This window comes from Neltuma alba, unplaced genomic scaffold (genome assembly GCF_004799145.2).
Source record: "Neltuma alba isolate B1F8T4 unplaced genomic scaffold, ASM479914v2 tig00010659_pilon, whole genome shotgun sequence".
Lineage (NCBI taxonomy): Eukaryota > Viridiplantae > Streptophyta > Magnoliopsida > Fabales > Fabaceae > Neltuma > Neltuma alba.
Genome location: NW_021635504.1, coordinates 199,087 through 222,730, shown reverse-complemented (window position 1 = coordinate 222,730; position 23,644 = coordinate 199,087). Strand labels below are relative to the sequence as shown.

Below are 23,644 nucleotides of genomic sequence, written 5' to 3'. Positions count from 1 at the left end.
TTTTATGTTGTGTCTGAACGGAGTTATGTTAAGAGGCATTTATAAATTATTGGTAATTTTTAAAGCAATATAAATCTTCAATTAAGAAGTCAGAACCATATATTATCTATCATGAAACAACATGGCTTTATTACCCAATAATTGTTTAAAATAATTTTGCATGAAGATAACATCATTGTAACATGTAGAGTTTCTTTAAAATAACAACGTTTCACACTCAGTGGTGATAATGACTTCTTTGGATAATCTAATCCGACCCCAAAAAAATCGCATGGTGTAATCAAATTTTATTTTAAATTATCATTCCACTTGGATCTTTGTGGTTTGCCAAGAAACGGATGACTGGTGGCACATTTTCTTCACAGGAAAAATTCAAACAACAATAAAAAAAAAAAACCTCAGAAGAAAAAGCAAGGCCGACACTCCAATAAGTGGAAGTCTCAAGTCGTGTGCGTCATGGAGCACGTCAAAACAGCCAACCACTTGTCACTTATAAATAGCAGCTCCCTCATTCCTCGTACCTCATTCGTGTGCACTTCCTTTTTGTATACCTTCTTGTCTTTAACTTGCGAGCCTGACTGATATATGCATAAATAGCAGAGACTCAAATGGTACTACAACCAGGGTTTGAGCATCCAAGGAAGGCCTTCGGATGGGCAGCAAGGGACGCATCTAGGCTTCTCTCTCCTTTCAACTTCTCTCGAAGGTGTACACACACACACCCACACACTCACACACATATAGAGACGGACACACCCACACATCATCCTTGCGTGTTTCATTATAATGACCGTTTTTTGTCGGTTCCATCATTTTTGTCGCTGAGATCAACCGTTTCATTTCTGCAGAGAAACCGGAGAGAAAGATGTGACCTTCAAAGTGATGTATTGTGGAGTGTGCCACACCGACCTCCCTTGCTTAAGAACAACTGGGGCATTTCCGTCTATCCCCTTGCACCTGGGTAGGTACGTGTCTATATTTTCATTCTCTCTCATGAAATTTATAACTGATTGTGTGGTATATATGAATGTCAAGGTTGATTTCATTCTAAACTACTATATATGGGGGATTAATTCAGGCAAGAGATTACAGGAGTAGTGACAAAGGTGGGAAGCAAGGTAGACAGATTCAAAGTTGGAGATAAGGTTGGTGTGGGATTCATGGTTGGGTCCTGCCGTTCATGTCAAAGCTGCTCCGACGACCTTGAGAACCAATGCTCAAAGCAAGTGTTAACTTCTGGTTCAAAGTATGTGGATTTATGGCACTATGACATATGGAGGGTACTCAGATTTTATGGTCGCAGGCGAGCACTTTGTGGTTCGTATCCCAGATGCTTTGCCTCTTGATGTTGCGGCTCCTCTGTTTTGTGCTGGGATCACAGTGTATAGCCCCTTGAGGAACTTTGGTCTGGACAAGCCAGGCCTTCATGTGGGTGTGGTTGGTCTTGGTGGCCTTGGCCATGTGGCTGTCAAGTTCGCCAAAGCCTTTGGGGCTAAGGTAACTGTCGTTAGTACATCTATTAACAAAAAGAAGGAAGCCACTGAACATCTTGGAGCTGACTCCTTTGTTGTCAGCCGCCAGCAAGATCAGATGCAGGTACGATACCTCTCTCAAACTTAATATAAAAACTACTAAACTAATTTTGATACATTAAATAAGTTATATAAATTAGTCAATTATAACTAAATATGACACATGATTTTCTAAAATATACTGTAACATTAGATTATATATAGGTGAACTAGTTTGAAAAAAAATAATAAATACAGGAGATAAAATAGATTATGAACTTATGTTTTGGACTAAATTCAACCCAACAACTAGTTACTATATACTAGGCATCGGAGGGAGTATTGAAATATTGGACAAAACGTAGTCACAAAAAAATCAGATTTCTATGTTCACTTGTATGTATGTGTGTAAGCTGCAATGGGGACTTCGGATGGGATCATTGACACAGTTTCTGCACAGCATCCTCTGGGGCCTTTGATTGGTCTGGTGAAGTCTAATGGGAAACTTGTATTGCTGGGTGCACCTTATATTAATTAAATCATGCTCTTTTTTCTCTTTTTGTAATTTTCTAGCTTACTCGGAAGCCACATCACCAATTTTTAACAGCGTCTGCAACCTACATCGGATGACTCAAGGTGAGTTACGGATGATTAGGATTAATTTACTAAACGAAAAAAGGTTAAGGATTGAGTTTTAACCTATTTAAAAATTGAAACTTAATCTTAAACAAATGGATTAAAATTTAAAGGATTAAGATTAATTTTTTCGTTTTACTTCATATATTCCGGGGGACACTAATTTGGATAAAGATTCGTTCGTTGTAATGTTTATATACGCGTTTACATTTATAATTCTTGTGACAAAAAACAAAGAAAAATATTGTGTGTTTTCAGGGAAAAAAAATTAAAGTAGGCCCTACATAACAGGCTATATTTCAAAATGAATTCTGCTAGACATGATTTTTAGGAGTATGAATCTTTTCACTTTTTTTTTTGGAACCATGAACTCCTTGCACCTTCCATGAACTGATTTTTTTTTAAGCACAGGAGGAATCATATCCGAGACACTATTAGGTATTAAATGTGAACACCTCTTTCTGCAGAGATTCAAATCTTAGTTTATCACGTTGTGAAAAACTAGTCCTTTTTGCTAAACCTAATCCACGCTTATGAACTGATTTTTTTTTATAAGTACATGTATTCTCTTATTAGAAGTAATTCTGTTTGACGCATTATTGAGTACTAAATATAGACAAATCTCACAATAAGAATTTGAACAGGGGTTTACCATGAACTGGTTGTTATGTCATGGGGCGCCTATTACTCAGACCCCCATTGGCATTGGCAAGAGTGGGGAGGCTTCCATTTTGGGCCGATAAAGATGCAAGAGTCCAAAAGGAGAAAACTAAACTCAAGACCCATCACCCTCTTGTCCACGGGCCATAAATTTGGGCTGAAGCTAAAATATTCCAGCCCGTATCCATGAGGCCGATTTTGGCCCGTCACAAGTTTTTCTTTACGAGTTCCGCCTAATACATTGGGCTATAAATGATGTGCGTTACCGAGTTGGAAAATCAAATTCATTGTTTATGATGAGTAATAAAATATTGAACTAATTTTTTAATATTTTTTATATTAAGTATTTTTATATTTATATAAACAGGTTAATATAATTTTTGATCATTTGATTTTCAAATCATAGGTTTCAGTCCTTCAATAGGAAAAATGTCAAGGATTTAATTGAATTATACAAATCAATGTTTTAAATAAAAAGAAAATTAAGGGACCAAAAAATATGATTTGAAATTTGAGAAACTAAAATTAAAATAAGAGAAAATTTAAGGAACTAAAGATTATATTAGCTCTTATATAAAATACTACCTCTAATCATTAATATAAGAACTAGTTGACTAATTTGAGTAGATTAAGAAAATTAGTTAAGTTAGTTATTTGTAATAAATATGTGTTGTCTTTCCTAAAACATCCTTATTAATCAAATATTTGTTAGAACTACTATTATTATAAAGACTATCTTAAAAAAAATAGATAAATATAAAAGACAAAATGGATTGAAGTCTTATATTTAGATTCAAAATAAAAGCCAAATAAACTCTTATATTAAGAACACGAGGTAGTATAAAATTTTGAACAAATCACGTGATTGATAAGTTGTAAATTTAAACCTTCACCAAGTTGATTTATTACAGAGGTACTATGATTCTAAACATCGATATTACGATATCGTAATATTTAAAACTAAGCAATTCTGCGTTACTTATCTGTCATAAATTTACATCGGCCGTATATATATCATTTTGTGGCCCCGTGTGTGTGTGTATAGCTTGCAAATATATGAAGGGCTGTTTGGTTTCTTTCAAGAAACATTTTTAGTGTTTTCACTTAGGTTGAAATAATTTTTTTTCATATATTATAAAATTATTTTTAAAATTATGATTTTATCTCAATCTAATATTCTGTATACTATTAGTTAAGTGTTCCCACCCCTTTCAAACCTATTTCTCACCTTTTTTGAAACAACGGTCCTCCTCTGTAACTTCAATAAATAATTTGCATGAATGTAATTGATTTATTATCGTGATCTTTAAATGCCATTTCCCCCTAATTGTTATAAATTTTGACATTGATCTTTTCTGAATGAATAAAAAAGGACCAAAATAGAATTTTAAAAAAACAATTCCAAATTATATGACTCTGATATGGGAGGAAACATAAAAGAAGAAAAAGTCAGCTTTTGACAGAACCCAAGAATCAGAAAATCAAAGAACAAAAGGCAGAAAAGTGATGGATTTCTGATGACAATAATAATAGAGTGAAGAGACGGGAGGAGAGGGTGGCCATACGTAGCCGCGGGATTGTTAATAATTTAGAGAAAGAGAGAGACAAAGCATTAAGCAAGAGAAAGAGAAAGACTAGCACTAGGGGACAGAACTTCAGAAAGCACGCTCATCGATCAATCCGTACTCTTTTGCCCAACCCATTCTGATCCATTCTCATTCAATGCTCTTCTTCTTCTTCTTCCCTCCCTCCCTCCCCCAATCCATCGCCATCCACTCTGATTTCTCTTCTCTTTCTCTGTACTGTACCACTCTCACTTGTACATTCCTCAACTAACAGTAGTGAAGCGTCTCCCACACCCTCTCTCTCACTGTATCTAGATCTTTTCTGATGATTCTATATTCTGCTTTCTTTTTTTTTTTCTTTTTTTTTTTTTTGCTTTTTCTTTTTTTCTCTTTCTCTTTGCCTTTGCATCAGTCAATCTCACGTGAAAGCGATTGTTCATTTGACGCACCTTAATTGTTGGACATCGCCTAGGAAACTGTATGCTCATATATATTGCTTTGGATTTTGTCTTTTAACACTCTGGTTTCTAAATTTCGATTACCGTAAATAACCGGTGTAGAATACAAATATCCAAGAGGTGGATTTTGATGAACATGACAAGATACTTATACACTACTCTCCTTTCTGCTTGTTTATACTTGTGTACTTTCGTCACTGTGATAAAGAGAAAAATTGAATGGAAGTGGGGCTTTCTGTCCTCCTCCTTCTCTCTCTGCGTTTGGTTTGCTTCCACTGTTGCCTTATACATATGCCTCATTGCATGCTCTCTTTTTCCTTCTGCCTAAACCATAACATGTCAATTCAGCTGCGAGGCATATGTACTCTTTCCTCTCTCTCTTTCTTTTTCCTTTCAATTCAATATATCAATACGATTCAAAATCAACATCAGCAGATAGAAAGGAAAAGGAAAACGAAAGGAAAAAAACTGTAGCACGAATCACTGTGTCAAGTGAATTTATTCTTTCACATGCGGGTCATCTTACTTTAGATTCGTATTTATGCTATGTCTAGTATATCCAAACTAGAGCCAAATGGAATAGAATAAATATGTAATTCAAAGTTTTTCATCATATAAAATTTTGAATTCCTTGTTTTGGTTTATATACTTCTCTTAATTTCTAATCACGAACAGCTAGATGTATATAAATTGTGTGATATGCCCCCTTCAAATTTAGGAGGTGTTTGGGTTATGCTAAAAGTGCTTTTTAGAGGTAAACTCTTTCATATATTTACTTCGCATATCGTAAAAATATTTTTAAAACCATGATTTTATTTCTACCTGGACACCCTCTTATAATCAATCACACACGTTATATATCAAGTAATTTGTCCTTCGGATAAACTTGAGCTTGAGAATTTGAAAGTTGAAACATTAATTAACTTTCTTCTCTCTCTTTTTTTAAGTACAAGTGTTTTTGTATTAAAAACACTCATATTTGAGGTACCGAACAATAAGTGTTAAATTAATTAGCTTTTTTGCTAATGACCTAAAATTAATGATCAACACCATAAGCTATCTAAAGACCTTGAGAAATACTGCCAATAACGGCAGTTGAATCAAATAAAAGGGACTAAATATTTTTCAATTGAGATCCCAAGTTAAGGCCTCAATACTGGATTGGTACAAACCACATTGAGATAGCTACTGCTCATTTGGAACTTGTTTGGATGTAGATTATTTGATATAATAGATTTTAGATATTTGTAAGATAAAAAATAAACTTAAAAAATATTTTCTTTCTTTTTTATACAATATCTAGTACTACCAAATTATATTTGAGTATTGTGAAGCTCCATTCCCGGTATCCTTTCGTCTTCTTATCTAAAATACTTCATTTGTTTCTAGATGTGAGTGCTGCAGTTAATTAATTCATATAAATTTAAAAAAAACAGTTAAGTTGATTATTTTTCATTAAGTGTTTAAATGCGTTAACTGTTATGAAATTACCAAGAGTAGATATCCATCTCCTCTTCCTCTCAACTTCATCAACTCCCACTACGTCTATTATACATTATTCCTCAATTACTCTTTTACTATGCTTTTAATCTTGTAATTCACCTTCCACTCATATTTATGTGATTTATAGTCCACTATGTTATTTAAGTACAAGTATAATTTGTGTGTAAGACTATGCCTATACATAGGGCATGTCATTGTAAAATAAAGAAAGTGAAGAAATACAATATTATTCTCTCATTTTCTTGTCTACATCTCTTCTCTAATCTAACTTCTTTGTTAGTTAATTTCATAACATTAACTTTTTTTTAAAAAAATACTCCTTCTTTTAATAATCCACATTGGAAACTGGAATCCGAAATTTAAAAATTGTACCATCAATAAGAATAGTTTTTAAATATATTTATAAATAGGAGATAAAAAGAATTAATGTTTTAATTTAAAACCAAAATATATAATTGAATTAGTTTTTATGTTTAAGACTAGAGAAAATATCTTATAATTGTTATTATTAGGTCAAATTCAAGTGCTGCGAAATCCAAAATAATAGAGTAGCTCTTATTCCAAGAACAGTTTTTCCGTTCAAACATTCTTAACCCTGAGAATTTGTGTTTAAATGGATATAAACTCTTCTTAGAATCAAGCCTCTCGGTTCATAAGAACTTTCTTTTTACTTCAACCTGCTTGAGTTTGTTTTTCCTTTGCCTTCCTAGCTCCCACGAGGCTTGAGGCCGCCGGATCCGTCAGTTTCCAAAGAAGATAAATCATTTCTGTTTCCAAGAAATAAAGCCTCCGCCCTTTGGGTTTTTAATTTGTTCAGATCATAAAATCGGTTACTTGCCACCGTATTTTCATCCTTTAACGCAATTGGACAAACTTGAGGACATCTGCAACCGCAATTAAAAAGGAAGAAATTAAACAAACTGCCTTCTGGTACAATGCACATATAATAAATTACTAGGAAAGTTGAAAAAGAAGTAGAAGGTGATAAAAGTGGTTAGAGGAACGGGATGAGAGAGAGAGAGAGAGAGAGAGGATAGCTCGTGAGATGTAACGTTGGAGGAAACCTTGGGGTTATGTAACGCATATGAATGAGGCTGGGGTTAATGTTGTTTCTCATGGTTTGGTCTCACGGGAATCCAGCCACCTCTCCTCTCTCACGTGTTCCTTCCTCTCTCCCCCTCTCTTGCCTGGACCTGTCTCTTTTCACCTTATTACTTGTACCTATGCCCTTCCACTTTTCCTCATTATCATTTAACAAGCTTCCCTTGTCGGTCATGGGTTGCGGGAGGGAAGTTTTCAATTTTTTCTTAGTATTGTATTATATATATTGATGTTACACACTTTCGATCACCCAAGATTTATGAAAACTTTCCAACAATATATAAGCTTTTAAGCTTCTCATAGTTAAACGGTTGGCGGTGGTGGTTCCATGCCTACATACCTTGTTAGCTATATTTGTCTGTTAGGAAACAAAAAAATATTAGATAAATTAAGAAGAGCACTCTTTTTTCTGGGATAACTAATTTTTAAGCGACCTATCTTCGAGTGATCAATGAGAGTACTCTTAATTAATGAATAAAGATTAAAACTTTCACCACTGTCACTGATGAATTTTGCCTTCTTTTCTCTTCTGGGTATAGGAGGAAATTTAGCGGACTTTTCAAGTACTGTTCACAGATCTCTTTCTTTCTGATGCGTGTATATAGCTGGGCAGCTGATCATGCATGGTGATCTCACAGTAACTATCTTTTTCTCCACACGTTATTCTATATCTCCTGGTTCCCATAAGGGTTATTTCATATATACATCAACTGAAAAGCCAGAACAAGACAAACAACTCAGCGCTTGATCATGACCGTTAAAAGTCCTGTTATGGTTAGGGCATCTTTGCAGTTACAAGAGTTATTTCTTTTTCCGCTCTACTGTACATATTCCCTCTCTCTCTTGGCCATAGCTTCGTTCATTTATGTCAGATTCAAATATATAGAATATGAAGAACAAACAAAAATAAAAGGCTTCTTTCCCTCCTTTTCTTTTGTTTGTTTGGCGGGGGAGAAAGTGCTTGATTTGGCCTATTCTTTTGTATGATTGCGCAATTAATTAAGAATGTCATAACCTGCTTCTATATACGAGTTTAAACTTGAAATGTTTAAAAGATCTGACCTTCCATTTTAGCTGAGGCATAAACTTTAGAAGGACTTGTACTCTTCTCTAAAACTTTTACTTCAATTAAGGGTCGACGAAGCAAAGGGGACGTAGTGGTATGGGCCATACTGTAATGTAGCGGTGGACCAATAAAGAGATATCACCACCACTATTCATTGCAATAAACGAAAGTTATTTAATGATGAGGTATACACACACACACACATCAAATAACATAATAAACCAGATTGGAGGGATATCTTGGGGGGATGCCACACGTGTAAGGCTTCATTTGGGGTCTTCAAAGTTCAAAGTAAAGTGGGTGCTTAGGCTTTTAGTTCAAAAGGGACGTTTCAAATATAAAAAAATTTACTGATGACATGATGGCCTAAAACAAAAAAGAAAAAGAGAGAAATAATATATCATATAATAGACAAACTGTTGGGCGTGACAGATCAGCAGTATGCCTTTGTACTCTGAAATCACCCCCCCTCTCTTCTCTCGTCCTTGCATCATTTCTTGCTCTGATACCCCTAATAGGTTTTATTCTATTCCTAATTATACACATGTTACAGTAGCCCATGTACTACCATGCAATCAAAATCTAATTTTTTCATCATCAGCCAACAACTATATATGACCCACAAGAAAAGAGAATATTATTTCTTCTGGAGCTTCAGAAATTAATTAACTGCGGTTATTGGTCATGAGTAATTCCAATGAATTCAATAATCAATGCGGCAATATATTTTCCGGGAAAAATCCATTAATGTTTTAAGTTAAATTGTATGTGACAAAAAGAAAAGGTCTGAATGAATGACGAAAAGTTTGTTAAAGTTGTCTGAGCTGATAAAAGTAAGTTCTTTTATAAATTGCGTCAGCCAGAATTTTTTTTGTTTTTAACCAGCCAGAATTGTTGCGTTAGTGTATATCTATTTATTTTCACTTTGCAGGAGATGATGATGACGATGCTTAATTATAATCGTCACTCACCAAACTCCAACATATCTCCCATCATTATCAACCACAGTAAAGGAGTTTCAGTCTCTTAAAGAGTATTTGTTTGTAGAGACTTATAGTTGTAGTATAGTGGTCAATCTCTCTCTACTGTCATAACAGCCTTGGATCATTTACTTTTATTGTGATCTCTCCCTCCCTCTCCCCCTCCTCTCTCTCTCTCTCTCGTATATATAATATCGACTTCTCCTTTTTCTAGTGAGATCTGAGCCTCCTCTCTCTATCTGTGCCTCTCTATATCACTAGTGTGCACTTCTGTTTACATATAGCTTGCTATCTTTATTCCCTTAGATCTGAAAAAGTACACTAATTTCCAATCACCCTCTTTGATGAAGATCACAGGCACTCATCATCAAAAGGCCCTCCCTTCCCATTTCTCTCTTCCATCATCACCATGCATGAACTCATTCAATTGATCAGATAAGGATGTTTGCCTCTGCAAAAGGAAACTGAAAAACTGAATCTTTCTCAGCTCACAATACTTGCTATCTTCTTCACCCTATATTTTCCTTCCCGACCATGTCAGCTCCGGCGACGACGAAAGACGAGAGCCAGGACTCAGGCGGCCGGAAAAGCACCTCTGCGACGGCGGCGAGGCAGTTAGAGCAAGGGCTAAAGTGCCCGAGATGTGACTCTCCCAACACTAAATTCTGCTACTACAATAATTACAGCCTGACTCAGCCGAGGCATTTCTGCAAGACTTGTCGTAGATACTGGACAAAAGGCGGAGCCTTGCGTAACGTTCCGATTGGCGGCGGTTGCCGGAAGAACAAGAAACTGAAATCATCGCCATCCTCAAGACTCTCAAATGACGGTGGCTTCTCCCCTTCTCTGGACTTTCACCTTGGTGGTACCGCCGCTAACTTCTTACCCTTCCCTAGGCTGAACGATCACCCTCCAGCTCTTAACCTCGAAGGAACCTCAAGTTCTTTCAATATTGGATATAATTACCCACTTAACGGTGGTGTAATCCAAGGTATGAGCTCACTGAACGTTCAGAGCAGCCTTGCTTCTTCGATTGAGTCTCTGAGCTCAATAAACCAAGACCTTCACTGGAAACTGCAGCAGCAGAGACTAGCGATGCTGTTTGGAGGGGATAATACTGCAAGTAGTCTAAAAGATAACCGACCCGTTTCAGCGATTAATCTCGAGAACCAGAGTCATCAGAGATCATCAAACCCTATTTTGTTTCAGAATCTTGAGATTTCGAAGCCTGAAGAGATCTCTCCCGTGGTCGGAAGTTCGAGAAGAGATACACCCACAGAGTGGTTCTTCGGGAGCTCGTATGCTTCAGTGACTCCAACACCAACTACAAGCAGCGGAGGTGGAGGTAATGGGAATGATAATGGAAGCAATAACTGGAGTCTTCAAGGTTGGGGTGATGTGCAGCAGCAATACAGTGCTTTGCCCTAGATTATGAGGTAGAAGAAGAACTGAGTACACCTTTTTCTTTTCTTTTTTTCCCCACCGAATCGTTCGATAATTATCACAAATCTCAATTCTAAACCCGTTCTAGGTATATGGTAGTGATGATAGTCTATGTATGCTGTGTTATTCTATATATGTTGGCTTTGAATTGATTATTAAGAGGTATATGTGTAACATATATATAACAGAAAATTCTTAAACCTTTTTTCTTTCATGAATCTCGTGCACATGCTCATCGATTTCACTAGGGATTATTCAACAGTCTAAATCTCATTTCTTTGTATTGATGGCTAAGCTTTCCGCTCCATTAACTAGTATACTTCTGCTCAGTTGAATCCAGCTACTTTCACCTTTGTGGTTATAATAATCCATTAGTACATGAAAGGGAAAAGCAATGGCTTGCTTTCTGCGGATTCTGTATGTTTGCTAAGATATAATTTTAGGGGAAAGATTCTAAGATCTCCAGCCGTTGGATTCTGCTTCAAGATTCAGAGCAATAAAATATAACTTGTCACAAATTAGGAAATGATCCCGCAAGAATCATCATGTATACGCTTTTGTGAAAATTTTATGGGCTAACTTACTTTATTTGATTGTGTTTTTTTAACTTTTTCATATATTGATAATTGATAACTAGGGATGCATATCTTGTTTATTCCTCGTGGGTTAGGTGATGAATTTACCCTTCTGTTAAATGTCCTTTGGGATCTGTGAAGGATTTTTGGATTGCTGCGTCATTTGTAATCAATGGGGTACTTTAGCAGCATAACACTGTTTTTGTTTTACGTAGTCAATTGATATCCAAAAGGACAGAAGTCTATGGCACATAATAATATCATCCAGTTACCCTCCATATGTATTTATAAGAACTGAGATCCAAAAGCTCCCCAGCTGTTGATCTTTGCAGCAATAATTTACAAAACTCATAGTGCCTGACCCAGCGTTTGCCCTGCATTAGCAAGGATCTCTCCCTCTCTCTCTCTCTCACTCGCTCTCACTTGTGTGTATGTTTGTATTAGTTGGGGTTATTCGTAATGATAAGGAGCATCGTGATGCGATTTGGGTGGTGTCTGAAAAAGCGGTTTTCTGAAAGTGAATTGAATGAAAGACTGTCAAAGTGTGAATGTGGGGAGAAAGAAAGAGAGAGAGATTAAAGAAATAGTAACCAATAAAGCAAGGAAAGCTTAGGGTTCGTTTTTTGGAGCTTGCACCAAAAAAATGTCAAGTGTTACTGTTAGCTTCTTAATAAAGTTGGAGATTGAGCCCTCTATATTAATCGATCTCTGCTAGTTAAATAATCCCATTGAGATGAGAATCACTCTCTTTGCAATTCTGTTCTCTGTATAGGGAAAGCAAGGGAGTGGATATCGCTTTTCCGTCGTTGTCTTTGTCATCTTTATTATTATGATTCCTCACTGTTTCTACCATTAAGCTCCCTCTTCTTTACCTTCCATAATAATTCTCTAACCAAAACATGTATGTTATGATGTGTTTGTGCCTGCAAATTAAAAACTCTTGCCAATCATGTAAAAATCACACTTGACGTACATCAATCTCATCATTTCTCACAGCAACAGCTCAAAAAACATTAATTGCTTTGCCTTCCAGCTGTAGTTCATCCCCAGAAAAGCTTTACGATAATTTACGCAATGTCTTTTTCCCCCCTCCCAATTAGAGGGTCAAACAGTAACACTTGAGGCTATAAGTAAGATCAAATTTGATGGTAAGTACTAGTTGTATGAAGTTATAAGTGAGATCGATCTCATAACCTCCTATTCACAAGAAACTTCCTCATCACTAAGTCACAAGGTTATTGACATTTACGCAAGTAATGTAGAATCTACAAGTTTCCTCATGAGTCAGGATGTGTGATTTGTGCGTGCGTGTGCGTGAGTTCCCCCCCCCCCCCCAAAAAAAAAATTACAGGAACTTAAACACATGGCAATGGCTTGAAGATACGAGTGAGAGCAACACAAGAGGCAAACATTAACCCACAGCCCATAACCTCTCAGTTAAAGAGGAATTTTCATGCCATTAGAGGTCACAGCCTCTCACTTATAAAAAAGTTTTGGGTTAATGCAAATTTTGGTCCCTCAAATTTGGGTCCAATTTAGTATTGGTCCCTGAAATTTCAAACGTATGGTATTGGTTCCTGAAATTATGTCAATTTCATATCATTGGTCCCTGGTATCTTGGTACTATTAAATTTTGCTGACATGGCATTAAAATCGTTAACTAATGAGGTAGACATATAGGCTGACTTATATGTGACATATGACCTGGACATGAAATTGAAAAAAAAAAAAAAGGACAATCAGATGCAAAATGCACACACACGATAGATGCTGCGACACACACGTGGACGTTGGAAGGGGAAAAAAAAGGGGAAAGGAGATGCAATACATGTAATGAGATCCGAATCAGTAGATCGATAGAATCACAAGAAAGCCCCGTGAATGTTCAAAATTCAATAGAAACCAAAGTAAAGGAAACAAACAAAAGAAACCCAAATTGGACTACAGAAAGTGATCAAAATTCAAAAATTGAAGTATTAAAACAAGTACTACTTCCAAGTGAGAATTCAAAGCCATTTGAAAAGAGAAGTGCAACCAAGCAAATCTGCCACAAGACCAACCGCATCAACAGAGGAATTATCGGCATCCATATCAAGGTGCAGCTTTTCATACAGCTCTGGGCACCAATACACAGACTCAGGCATAGGGCGGTGCTTGATGACCGAAACGACATTGAACGAGGCAGTGCCCATATAGAGAAGCATGCCGGAGATGTAAATAAGAGCAAAAAGGAAGACGCCCTAGCGCCAATGTAGGAAGGAAGAAAGATCCAAGAGAGTCGCTGGGCAGCGGGTCCTATCAGCCGGCTGAATGGGAGAGAACCATCAGGTCTTAGACTGACCACGACATAGCCTGGGAGACCAGAGTAGTGACTAAGGCGACGACAGCGTGGAGTGGCCACTGCTAGGTAGCTTATTGAGGGGGTGCATTTGGGATCAAACTATCTACATCACAGGAACTCACAACCAATGCATCTAGGAAGATGCATCCATCATCGCTCGGAACCTCTCTGAAGATTTAAAAAAAAATCCAGAGGGAGACAACTAGACAAACGAAATGGCTTGTACGCACGAACCCTGTTCGTATCTTTGTTGTTGAAACGTCCGTGCGTGTGTGCGCGATTTGCATCTGATTGTCTTTTTCTTTGTTTTTTTTTTTTTTAAATTTCATGTTCAAGTCATATGCCACATATAAGCCAGCCTATATGTCTACCTCTTCAGTTAACGGTATTAATGTCATGTCAGTAGAATTTAACGATACCAAGATATTAGGGACCAACGATCTAAAACGGATATAATTTCAAGGACCAATACCACACGTCTGACATTTTAGGAACCAATACAAAATTAGGCCCAAATTTAAAGGACCAAAATTTGTATTAACCCAAGAGTTTTTATATATCATGAGTATAAGTGTGGTGTGCTAATAGTATAATGAAAATAAATTTATGTAAATTTTTATATTTATTATGTTAAATTCTTTAACCACACATGATTATATATTCTATTTTGTTTCATTTATATTTATAAGTAAAAGTAAATACTACTGTTTTAAAATAATACACATAATCATGATTCGAGAACTTGATATAATAAATATAAAAAACTCCACGGACATGTATAATCTCTGAGTTTCCTCATGAGCTATAAGCATGTGTGCGTTTTGCAGAGAGATCTAGGAGGGCGGAGAGAGGGGAAGAACATGAAGATGCGTGATGAACGTGGCAGAGTCGGCGAGATAAAATTATTGCCTCTTTTCCGGGGGGGATGTTTGCGTTTTTTGGGTGAACATGGGCGGCTTGTCAAACGGTCAATAATACAACTGAGAAAGCAAGAAGATCATGACATATCTAACTTGAACCTCTAATTGTATTATTATATGTACTTCTCATCATTTCCTCCTAACCTTACTCCCCAAACTTCTGGCCCCACCACGCCTGCATAGGATCCGGATTCACTGCGATGCTTCAATCCCTGCTTTGATATACGTGACGACATCTCCAGCGTCCAATTAATCAATGGCTAGCAATTTCACTTGAGAGTGGGGAACAACGCTTCAACAGGCATTATTATTATGTGCAATATCTCTTATTGATTTTCAGCCAAAAGTGTTCCAATTTTTAATATCGAATTTTGATCTTTGAAGCACAAGTATATTCTATTCGACGGCACTAGTATCAGCTGGCACCGAATATTCATATTTTTGTTCTGCTTCATCAAATTAAAACACTTTAGCTTTGATATATTTTTCATATGCGGCTTTTTAATTTATCTTCACCTTCATGTGTAGATATTAAATGGGTAATCATACAAGCATTAAATTTCAAGTGGAGGAATTAATGTTGGCATTTGAATGAGTTTGGGAAGAAAGCTGGTGATCACAAAGAAGAAGATATGAGGTTGATGGTAAATTCACTTGGACTGACTATCATAAACAACCACTTGTTATCAGAGCTCTGATATGTCAGATATTGAAAACTTCTCAATGTTTAAAAAAATGGTCAAAATTTGAACCAAAAAATTTAAAAATCCAAATTATGTACAACTTGTTACTAGAGTCTCAAAATCAAATACTTATCCAAATTCCAATATAATTATCGCTTATGAATTTTTTTGTGGAAAAAAAAACTAAACTTATCAAAATCTGAACTATAACTTACTCCTTTCAATTTTTATTATAAGTTTTAAATAACTTATTTATTTATAATAAAAAATTAGTTAAAAGTAATTAATATATATAAAATATACTAGTTAAAAGTAATTAATATATAAAAAAATATAACCTTTTCTTTTAAAAAAAATATGCCCTCATTTTGTAAAGCGTGCAAGCAAGAAAGACAATAATAGAAAAAAAGATAAAAAAAATATATGAAAAAAGTATAATAAAATTAAAAAATATATTAAATAATAATACAAGCTGAAATTAAAATTTATAAAATACTCTTTTTTTTTTGCCCAAAAGATAAAATACTCATAAATTATTATTCTTTTTAAATTTAAAACTTATAAATAATTGTTCAAATTATTATTATCAATCCAAATCAAATCACAGAGCAACTGTCTGGAATGACAACTTGAAATACAACTTGTCAAAAAAATGTGAAAGTTTGTCAGCAAAAAAATCAGGGGATATTTCTTTTGCCACGTGTCGAAACATGTTCAGGGCGCGGGTTTAATCCCCTCACTGTATCCAGACGCGGCATTTTTTTTTTTTTTCTTGGCCAACAATAGCAGCATGAATAATATATTATGCTCTCACAGGATAATAGTACTTCCCCCGCCGTACTATTCTGTCCCCAGTAATGCATTTATGATCCCATATCTATGAACAGTATTTGAATCATCACCTCATTTATTATGATTATTATTTGATTGATATTTTATGATATTTGGTAATTGAGACGGGAAAGGTTTTTTTTTTTTTTTCTGAGTGGAAAGAAATTTTAGGAAGGGGTTGGGTTCAACCCAATCAAGGGCAGGGAAACTAACCCCGCTTCACGGGCCATGGACCAGGTAGGAGAGTACACATGCCTCCACTCCCCTGGCTATAGGGCGTTAGCCCCAGGGAAACCCCGCTTCACAAGGCTGCGGATATGCCTCCCCAAGCGTCGCGATGGAGGCACAACAAAGTGCCACTCCCAGGAATTGAACCCGTGCCAAAGCGGACAACCAGGCACTCAGTCCGACCCCCTCTCCACTGAACCACGGATGATGGGTAGACAAGAAAGGTTTTTGATTCGTTGAGTCTGAAGAATCAATAAAAACACACTCATATTCGATCAATTTGTATTTTTTTTTTTTTTGCAAAATCTGATTTGTTTCTCCTGTTCTATTTATGAGCTGTTCTTAATATGTTTAATTATAATAAAAAAATTTAAATTCTGTATTAAAATTTATCAAATTTTTAATTTTATTTCTTTTTAATGATGTCACTTATAAATAGAATTAAAAAATTTTTAAACATTTTGGAGAATATTATGCTTTCCAGAGTTTTTGTTTCGGTAGCCAAAAAAAAAAAACTTAAAATGAAAAATTGAAACTGAAAGAAAAAGGAATGTGTCTCACAGTTTATTTCCACTTTCCATGATTTCCCGTATGAGATGCAGGAGAAAAGAGGCTTAGAGGCTAATAACATACCCATTTTATATTTTTAATATAAGAGCAGACTAAATATTTAATTTAGTTCTAAATATAAAGTCTTTATATATTTTTTAAATATTTATCTATTTTTTATTAATATTTATGGTGATTGTATATTCTAAGTGGTTTTATCAAAGGACAGTTCTAAAACACATGATTAATAATGGTGTTATGATTAATAATAGTGTTTTAAAAAAAATAAACATTTATTATAAATAATTAAGTTCACTAATTTTTTTTAATATTCACAAATTAACTATCTCTTATATTAAGGATTAGAACTATTATCTTTTTTGTGGGTATTACTTTTAATCATCTTTCTTTTCTTTATTTTATTTTACTTAGATATAAGACAGCATTGATTTATTTTTTTTAACTCTTCTATTTTCTCTATTTTCTCTTTCCATTTCTTTTTTTAAATAAAGATTTCTCTTTCTATATCCAAATAAAGCATAAGCAATTAAGCATTCTCCGCTTTTTAAATAGAAATTTCAGTCAAGACCATGCTTGACCACGATGAATTATTCAATCCTGGCTAATGAGAGTATAAGAAAGGAATGGATTGACTATTTGGTGGCAAGTACAATTTAAATTTAATTTTTATTTTTTAAGAAAAAAATGTTTTTAATTAAATTTTGAAAAAATTTCAGAAAAAGAGCCTTGAAATTATTATTTCCCAATTCATGTACTTAAGAGTTAAAAATGAAAGAGAAGGAAGTAGTACCTGATTTGGTATTTTGCAAATATAATTAAACAACTAAAATACTTTTATATCATATTTGAAAAAAAAATCTTATTGGTTGTTCAATACTTATCATTGCCAATTCACAACTGTTAATAAATAGCTAGTTATTGCCAATATATTTCCACTACAAAAAAGAATGTACTTTGTAGCAGTTAAAATGCGTGATTTGTAGCGGTTTTAACCGTTACAAGTGACAGTTGTAGCGGTTCTGACAACCGCTACAAAAACCACCAAAGCAAATGGATTTGTAGTGGTTAAGGAGAACCGCGGCACACGATAACCAACCACAACAGTATTTTGTAACATTTATAAAACCGCCACTAATAACGCGATCAATGAGATCATTTCTAGACATTTTGTAGCGGTCATAAAACCACTACAAATTTGAGATTTGTAGTGGTTAATAAAACTGCTACTAAGTGTTGTGGGCAAAAAATTAGTATGGCGGAAACCGAAAATTAAATTTGGTGGCAAGATTTGTAGTGGTTATATAACTATTGCAAATGGTAAAATTTTCAAAAAATGGCGCCACTGGGACGATTTTGCAGCAGTTAAGAACCACTGCAAATGTAAAAATGTTATTTTATTTTATTTTTTTTTGTAGCGGTTTTTATAACCGCTACAAAATGTTACGTTGAATTTTTAAAAAATTAATCAAATTTTGAAATAAAATATAATAAATTAAATATGATTTGCAAATATAATTTTGAAATGAAATGTGTTATCAAATTTGTAATTAAGTTTTATTTAAATTTGTCTTATATAAGGAAATTTTAGTAATATTTTAAGTATTAAAATAAATATTATTAGAAGATTTATAATTTTATAATAGTAAAAATTAAAAAAATTTATGAAATGTTATTTATAAATATAAGAAATAAATTAGAAAGAGTAGAAAATAAAAATAAATAATTTCTACATGAAAAAAATATTAGTAAATTAAAATTAAATAATATGAGAAAATAAAAGTAAATAAACAATAAAAAAACTTACAATTTGAAAATGGGAGGAGGAATATCATAGGAGAGAAATGGAGGTTTTTTTATGAAAGAAAGGAGAGGAGAGGTAGAGGAGGTATGAAAAATGAGAGGGAGAGTGGGTGTATTTATAGATGGCCAGTGACATTTGTAGCAGTTTAGTTCATTTTGTAATAGTTTAGTTGATATTATATCGTTTAGATTTTGTAGCGGTTTTTTGAGTTTTGTAGTGGTTAAAAAACTCAACAAATAATAAAATTTTGTAAAAAAAATTACTAATTTTGAAAAAAATGATTTGGAATGAACTGTTGAAAATTTAGTCTTCATCACTTTGCCTGCAAGGAGATATATAAAGTCAAATAATAAGAAATAATTATAACACACATAAATTTAAGTAAAAACAAAAATGTTAATTAATGTAACAAAAATGAACCAAAATTATATGTAAAAAAAAACCTAACAATTGGTAAATTGTCATCTCCTTCAGAGAAGAAATTTTCAAAATTCGTTGGTTGGAAGGGTTCATTGTCATAAATGATGTCGTCATCATCATTAGTTCATTACCCATGTCATAAAGATCTCACAGCTTGAGGTGGATCACCATACTCCAATCTTTATGTCTCTCGTCCTCGATATAATAAACCTGGTGTGCCTTAAAGACAAGAATGTATGGCTCATGATCTTCATATTCTCCCGTATGAATAAGCCTAGGGAAATTAACAGATGTGATACCCAATTCGTTAGTAGTGAGTCCACGTGAAGTTGTCGTATTTGCTCAGCAACACTTGAATAGAATGACAATGAAAAGTCCTGGATAATTTAACTCAACAATATCAATTAGCTTTTCATAATAAGGAATGCCTCCAAATCATATGTCACTGTCACTGGTACTAGCATAACTCCTTGGTCCAAACGTGCCAAAAACTCTGGAGTTTTGTGTGAGCAAACTGATCATGCGCTACTATACAGAACTTGAACCCATTGACATTATATGTAGTAAACCTCCTGACATCATCAAACAGACCATATGCAAGACTTTTGAGTTTAGCTATGTGAGGAGTGTTGTCATTACATATATTCGACGTGTAAACCAACTCAAAAATTCTCTGTGGACTCTCTTGTAAACCTCAACGGATGTTTGTCAACGACCCCGTAGCTGCCGCTTGACATATCTTCTAAATTCCCTATAGTGTTATTTGTTAGAGAAGGCAATAATGAAGAAATTTTAAACATAAAAAAGAAAATCAGTGTACAACTTACTGGGAAAAAGGTTCAACTTGAGTGCAATTTATCAAGACATGTTTGTGTGTTTATAACTTCTCGGTAAGAGTAAGTTTGAAGTATTCAAATACTCCAACTAGTTTCTCAACTGTAAATTCTTGTCATTTGTTATTTAACACTTGTCATTGTCAGTTCAGAACTTGTTAACAAACTTTTTGATATAAGGACATTTTTAGTCATTTAATTATATTTGTAAAATACTAAATCAGACATCACTTCTTTTTCTATCATTTTCAACTTTGAGATGCCTGATTTGGAATATCATATTTTTCAACTTCTTTATTGAGAAAATGACACAAAAATAATACTTAAATTTTGAAAACCCTAAATAGTTACTTGAATAAGGAAAATTCTCATTTAGTTACACATGACTAAACAGGGATTTTGAAATTTAATAAAATAACTAGATTGCCCTAAGTAAATTTTCAAAGAAAGGAAAGAAAGAGTCACAGGTTTCAAGTATGGTTGAATAGGAAGAAAGAGAAGAGGGAGGTTGTGAAACTATCATGCTCCAAATCATCGAGTCATCGAGGAAAGGAGCTATTGCGGAAGGTATATGTGTTCATAGGGAGGTAAGGTTTTCTAAGATTTCTTTTCTGTGGTCTTGTCTATGAGTGTTGTAGTGAAATTGATTCAGTTTAGGAGGAGGGAAATCATCAATTGACGAAGAATAAGGTCTATGTAGTTGAAAGAGGTGAATTGTTGCTGCTATATGACGATTCTGAAAGTTGCAAGAAGTTGTGATTTTTTTTGTGTGATTACAAAACAAAAAAAAAGGTGATTACATATTGTTCTTTTGTTGGCACTATCATAGAAGGATTGGTGGGAAGGGAGCTCACGAGATCAATGAGCCGCTACTGGTTGGACTTGCTATTCATGCAAATACTATGAATGAGATGCTGTTTTTGGGAAATGGCGTTAGTAAACTTGTTATTTGCTTTACAAGTGTCGTTAATGATAATTGGAGAAGGTGCAATGCAAAACGAGGTGATTACATATAGTTCTTTGTTGACACACAAATTTTGAAGAGCGTAATGGTTGTGTATATATATAGTTGTGCCTGATTCATGTTTTGGAGTGTGTGGTTGGAATGCTTTTGGATTTATAGCTGAATGGCCTTACATGTATGTTAATTGAATGTGTGTTTTGTGCTGATACAATAATATCTGACAACTTTTTTAATCTCATAAGTTTTTTTTTTCAACTTTTATAATGAAAATAACAAGTGCGGTAATGTTATTAACAACTTGAATAACAACATTAACCACAAGTCTTTCAGACTGAGAAGTTTTAATTTTTGTAACAAAATTGACAAGTGCAATAACATCATTAACAGTTAGAGTAATGACATTAATCACAACTTGTCCAGGTAAGTTTAAAATTAGGAATTTTTTAACTTCTGTAATGATCAGGTTAGCAAGTTCAATAACGTTATTAATAATTTGAGTGATAACATTAACCACAACTTTTTCAGGGGCAAGTTTCAAATTGAAAATTTTTCAAATTTTGTAATGAGGTTAACTAAAGTTGTTATTCGGTTTAACAGTATTGTTAATTATTATAGAACTTGCAAGACAAGAGTGCACTTAATGTTTATGTTTCATGTTCGTGTCTTTATAGTATCATCTTCCTATAAAATGAGTTGAAAAAATGGCCAATAATGATTATTTACCTCATGTGAGTTGTTAATAGTTATACTGAAATTGTGAACAGCGTTAATAAAGTTGTAAAAATAGTCATTTTTACATTTTCTCAAATTTTTGTTGTTAAAGGCGATATTGAAGTTGTTAAACAGAGATAATGAATTTGTTAACTGCTATATGAGAGTTGTAAAATTTCTTATCCATGATTATACAACATATCTCTCCAAGTTTTAATATGCTCTGAGATGAGGTAGTTAATGGCTATAGAAGAGTTGTTAACAGCATCACTGAAGTTGTAAAAATGACCATTTTTTCATTTTCTTGAATTCCTGTTGTTAAAGGTAATATTGAAATTGTTAATAGAGATAATGAACTTGTTGGCCACTATATGAGAATTGAAAAATTTTTCATTCATGATTATAAAACCTATCTCTCTAAGTTCTAACAAGCTCTGAGATGAGGTGGTTAATGGTTATATAAGAGTTGTTAATAATTATACTGAAGTTGTTAACAGTGTCATTGAAATTGTAAAAATAGCCATTTTGGTATTTCCTCGAATTCCTGTTGCTAAAGGCGATACTAAAGTTATTAACAGAGATAATGAACTTGTTAACCACTATACGAGAGTTGTAAAATTCTTCATTTATGATTGTACAATATATCTCTTCAAATTGTAACAAACTCTGAGTTGAGGTACTAATGGCCATACGAGAGTTGTTAATAATTATACCGAAGTTGTTAACAGTATCATTGAAATTGTAAAAATGGCTATTTTTACATTTCCTTGAATTTGTGTTGTTAAAGGTTATACTGAAATTGTTAGTAGAGAAAATGAACTTGTTAACCGCTATACGAGAGTTGTAAAATTTTCTATTCATGATTATACAACCTATCTCTCCAAATTGTAACAAACTCTAAAATGAGGTTGGCCATAAGAGAGTTGTTAATAGTTATACTGAAATTGTTAACAGTGTAATTGAAGTTATAAAAATGGCCATTTTGGCATTTTGTTGAATTCTTTTTGTTAAAGACAATACTAAAGTTGTTAGTAGAGATAATAAATTTGTTAGTTGCTATACGAGAGTTGTTAGTAAAGATAATGATCATTGACAAAACTTTTACAGTGAATAAGTAAGGTAGTATTGCAACTTCTGCAATAGTTAACAATACATTTAAGGCAATCTAGTCATTTCATTAAATTTTAAAATCTCTACGTGTGACTAAATAGGAATTTTTCTTATTCAAGTGATTATTTAGGGTTTTCAAAATTTAAATATTGTTTTTGTGTCATTTTTCCTTATATTTTTTTGCCTTTTAGAATCAAAAAATACATGAAGTGAAATTGTTAATTTTAAAAATTAAAAAAGAAGGAAGCACGAGTGAACCCGATTTTTGTCTTCTTCATCTGCTTCGGACAATGCATCAATCATGGACCCCCACCACACACAATCATTTCATTTCTTCATCCTTTTAATTGCACGTGCTTTTCAATGTCCGCTTCTTAGTTTTTCCTTTGTCTTTTTCTTCACCCTTTACTTCGTTATAATGAGATACAGGGAGTGTTTGATTTATTAAAAAAGTATTTTTAAGAAATATTTTTTAATTTTTTACATATTTAGTATACCGAAAAAGCATTTTTAAAACACTTGAACAATACACGTTACAGAAATTTATGAATCTTCAAACTTTAGAGGATCCATAACATTGACTTATCAGTTGCAACTTGCAAGAGTCATCGAAATCTTACGCATGGAGTACTTCTTTTATGTAATGTTTCTTTATTTGATTAAACAATTTTCCCTTCAAATTAATTGGAGATATCAGCTCAAATCTCCACTAAAACATTAGAAACAGATATGGG

General features: G+C 33.9%; 1 protein-coding gene and 1 pseudogene across 1 annotated transcript; both read left to right on the top strand.

The window, feature by feature from the left end:
- The first annotated feature begins 608 nt into the window (after nt 1-608).
- LOC114757970 (probable mannitol dehydrogenase) lies at nt 609-2,049 on the top strand (annotated as a pseudogene).
- A 7,965-nt stretch (nt 2,050-10,014) lies between these two features.
- Nucleotides 10,015-11,137, top strand: LOC114757969 (dof zinc finger protein DOF5.7-like). Its single transcript, XM_028946951.1, has one exon. The coding sequence runs from the start codon at nt 10,015-10,017 to the stop codon at nt 10,906-10,908; it is 894 nt and encodes a 297-aa protein (XP_028802784.1). The 3' UTR covers nt 10,909-11,137.
- The last annotated feature ends 12,507 nt before the right edge of the window (nt 11,138-23,644 follow it).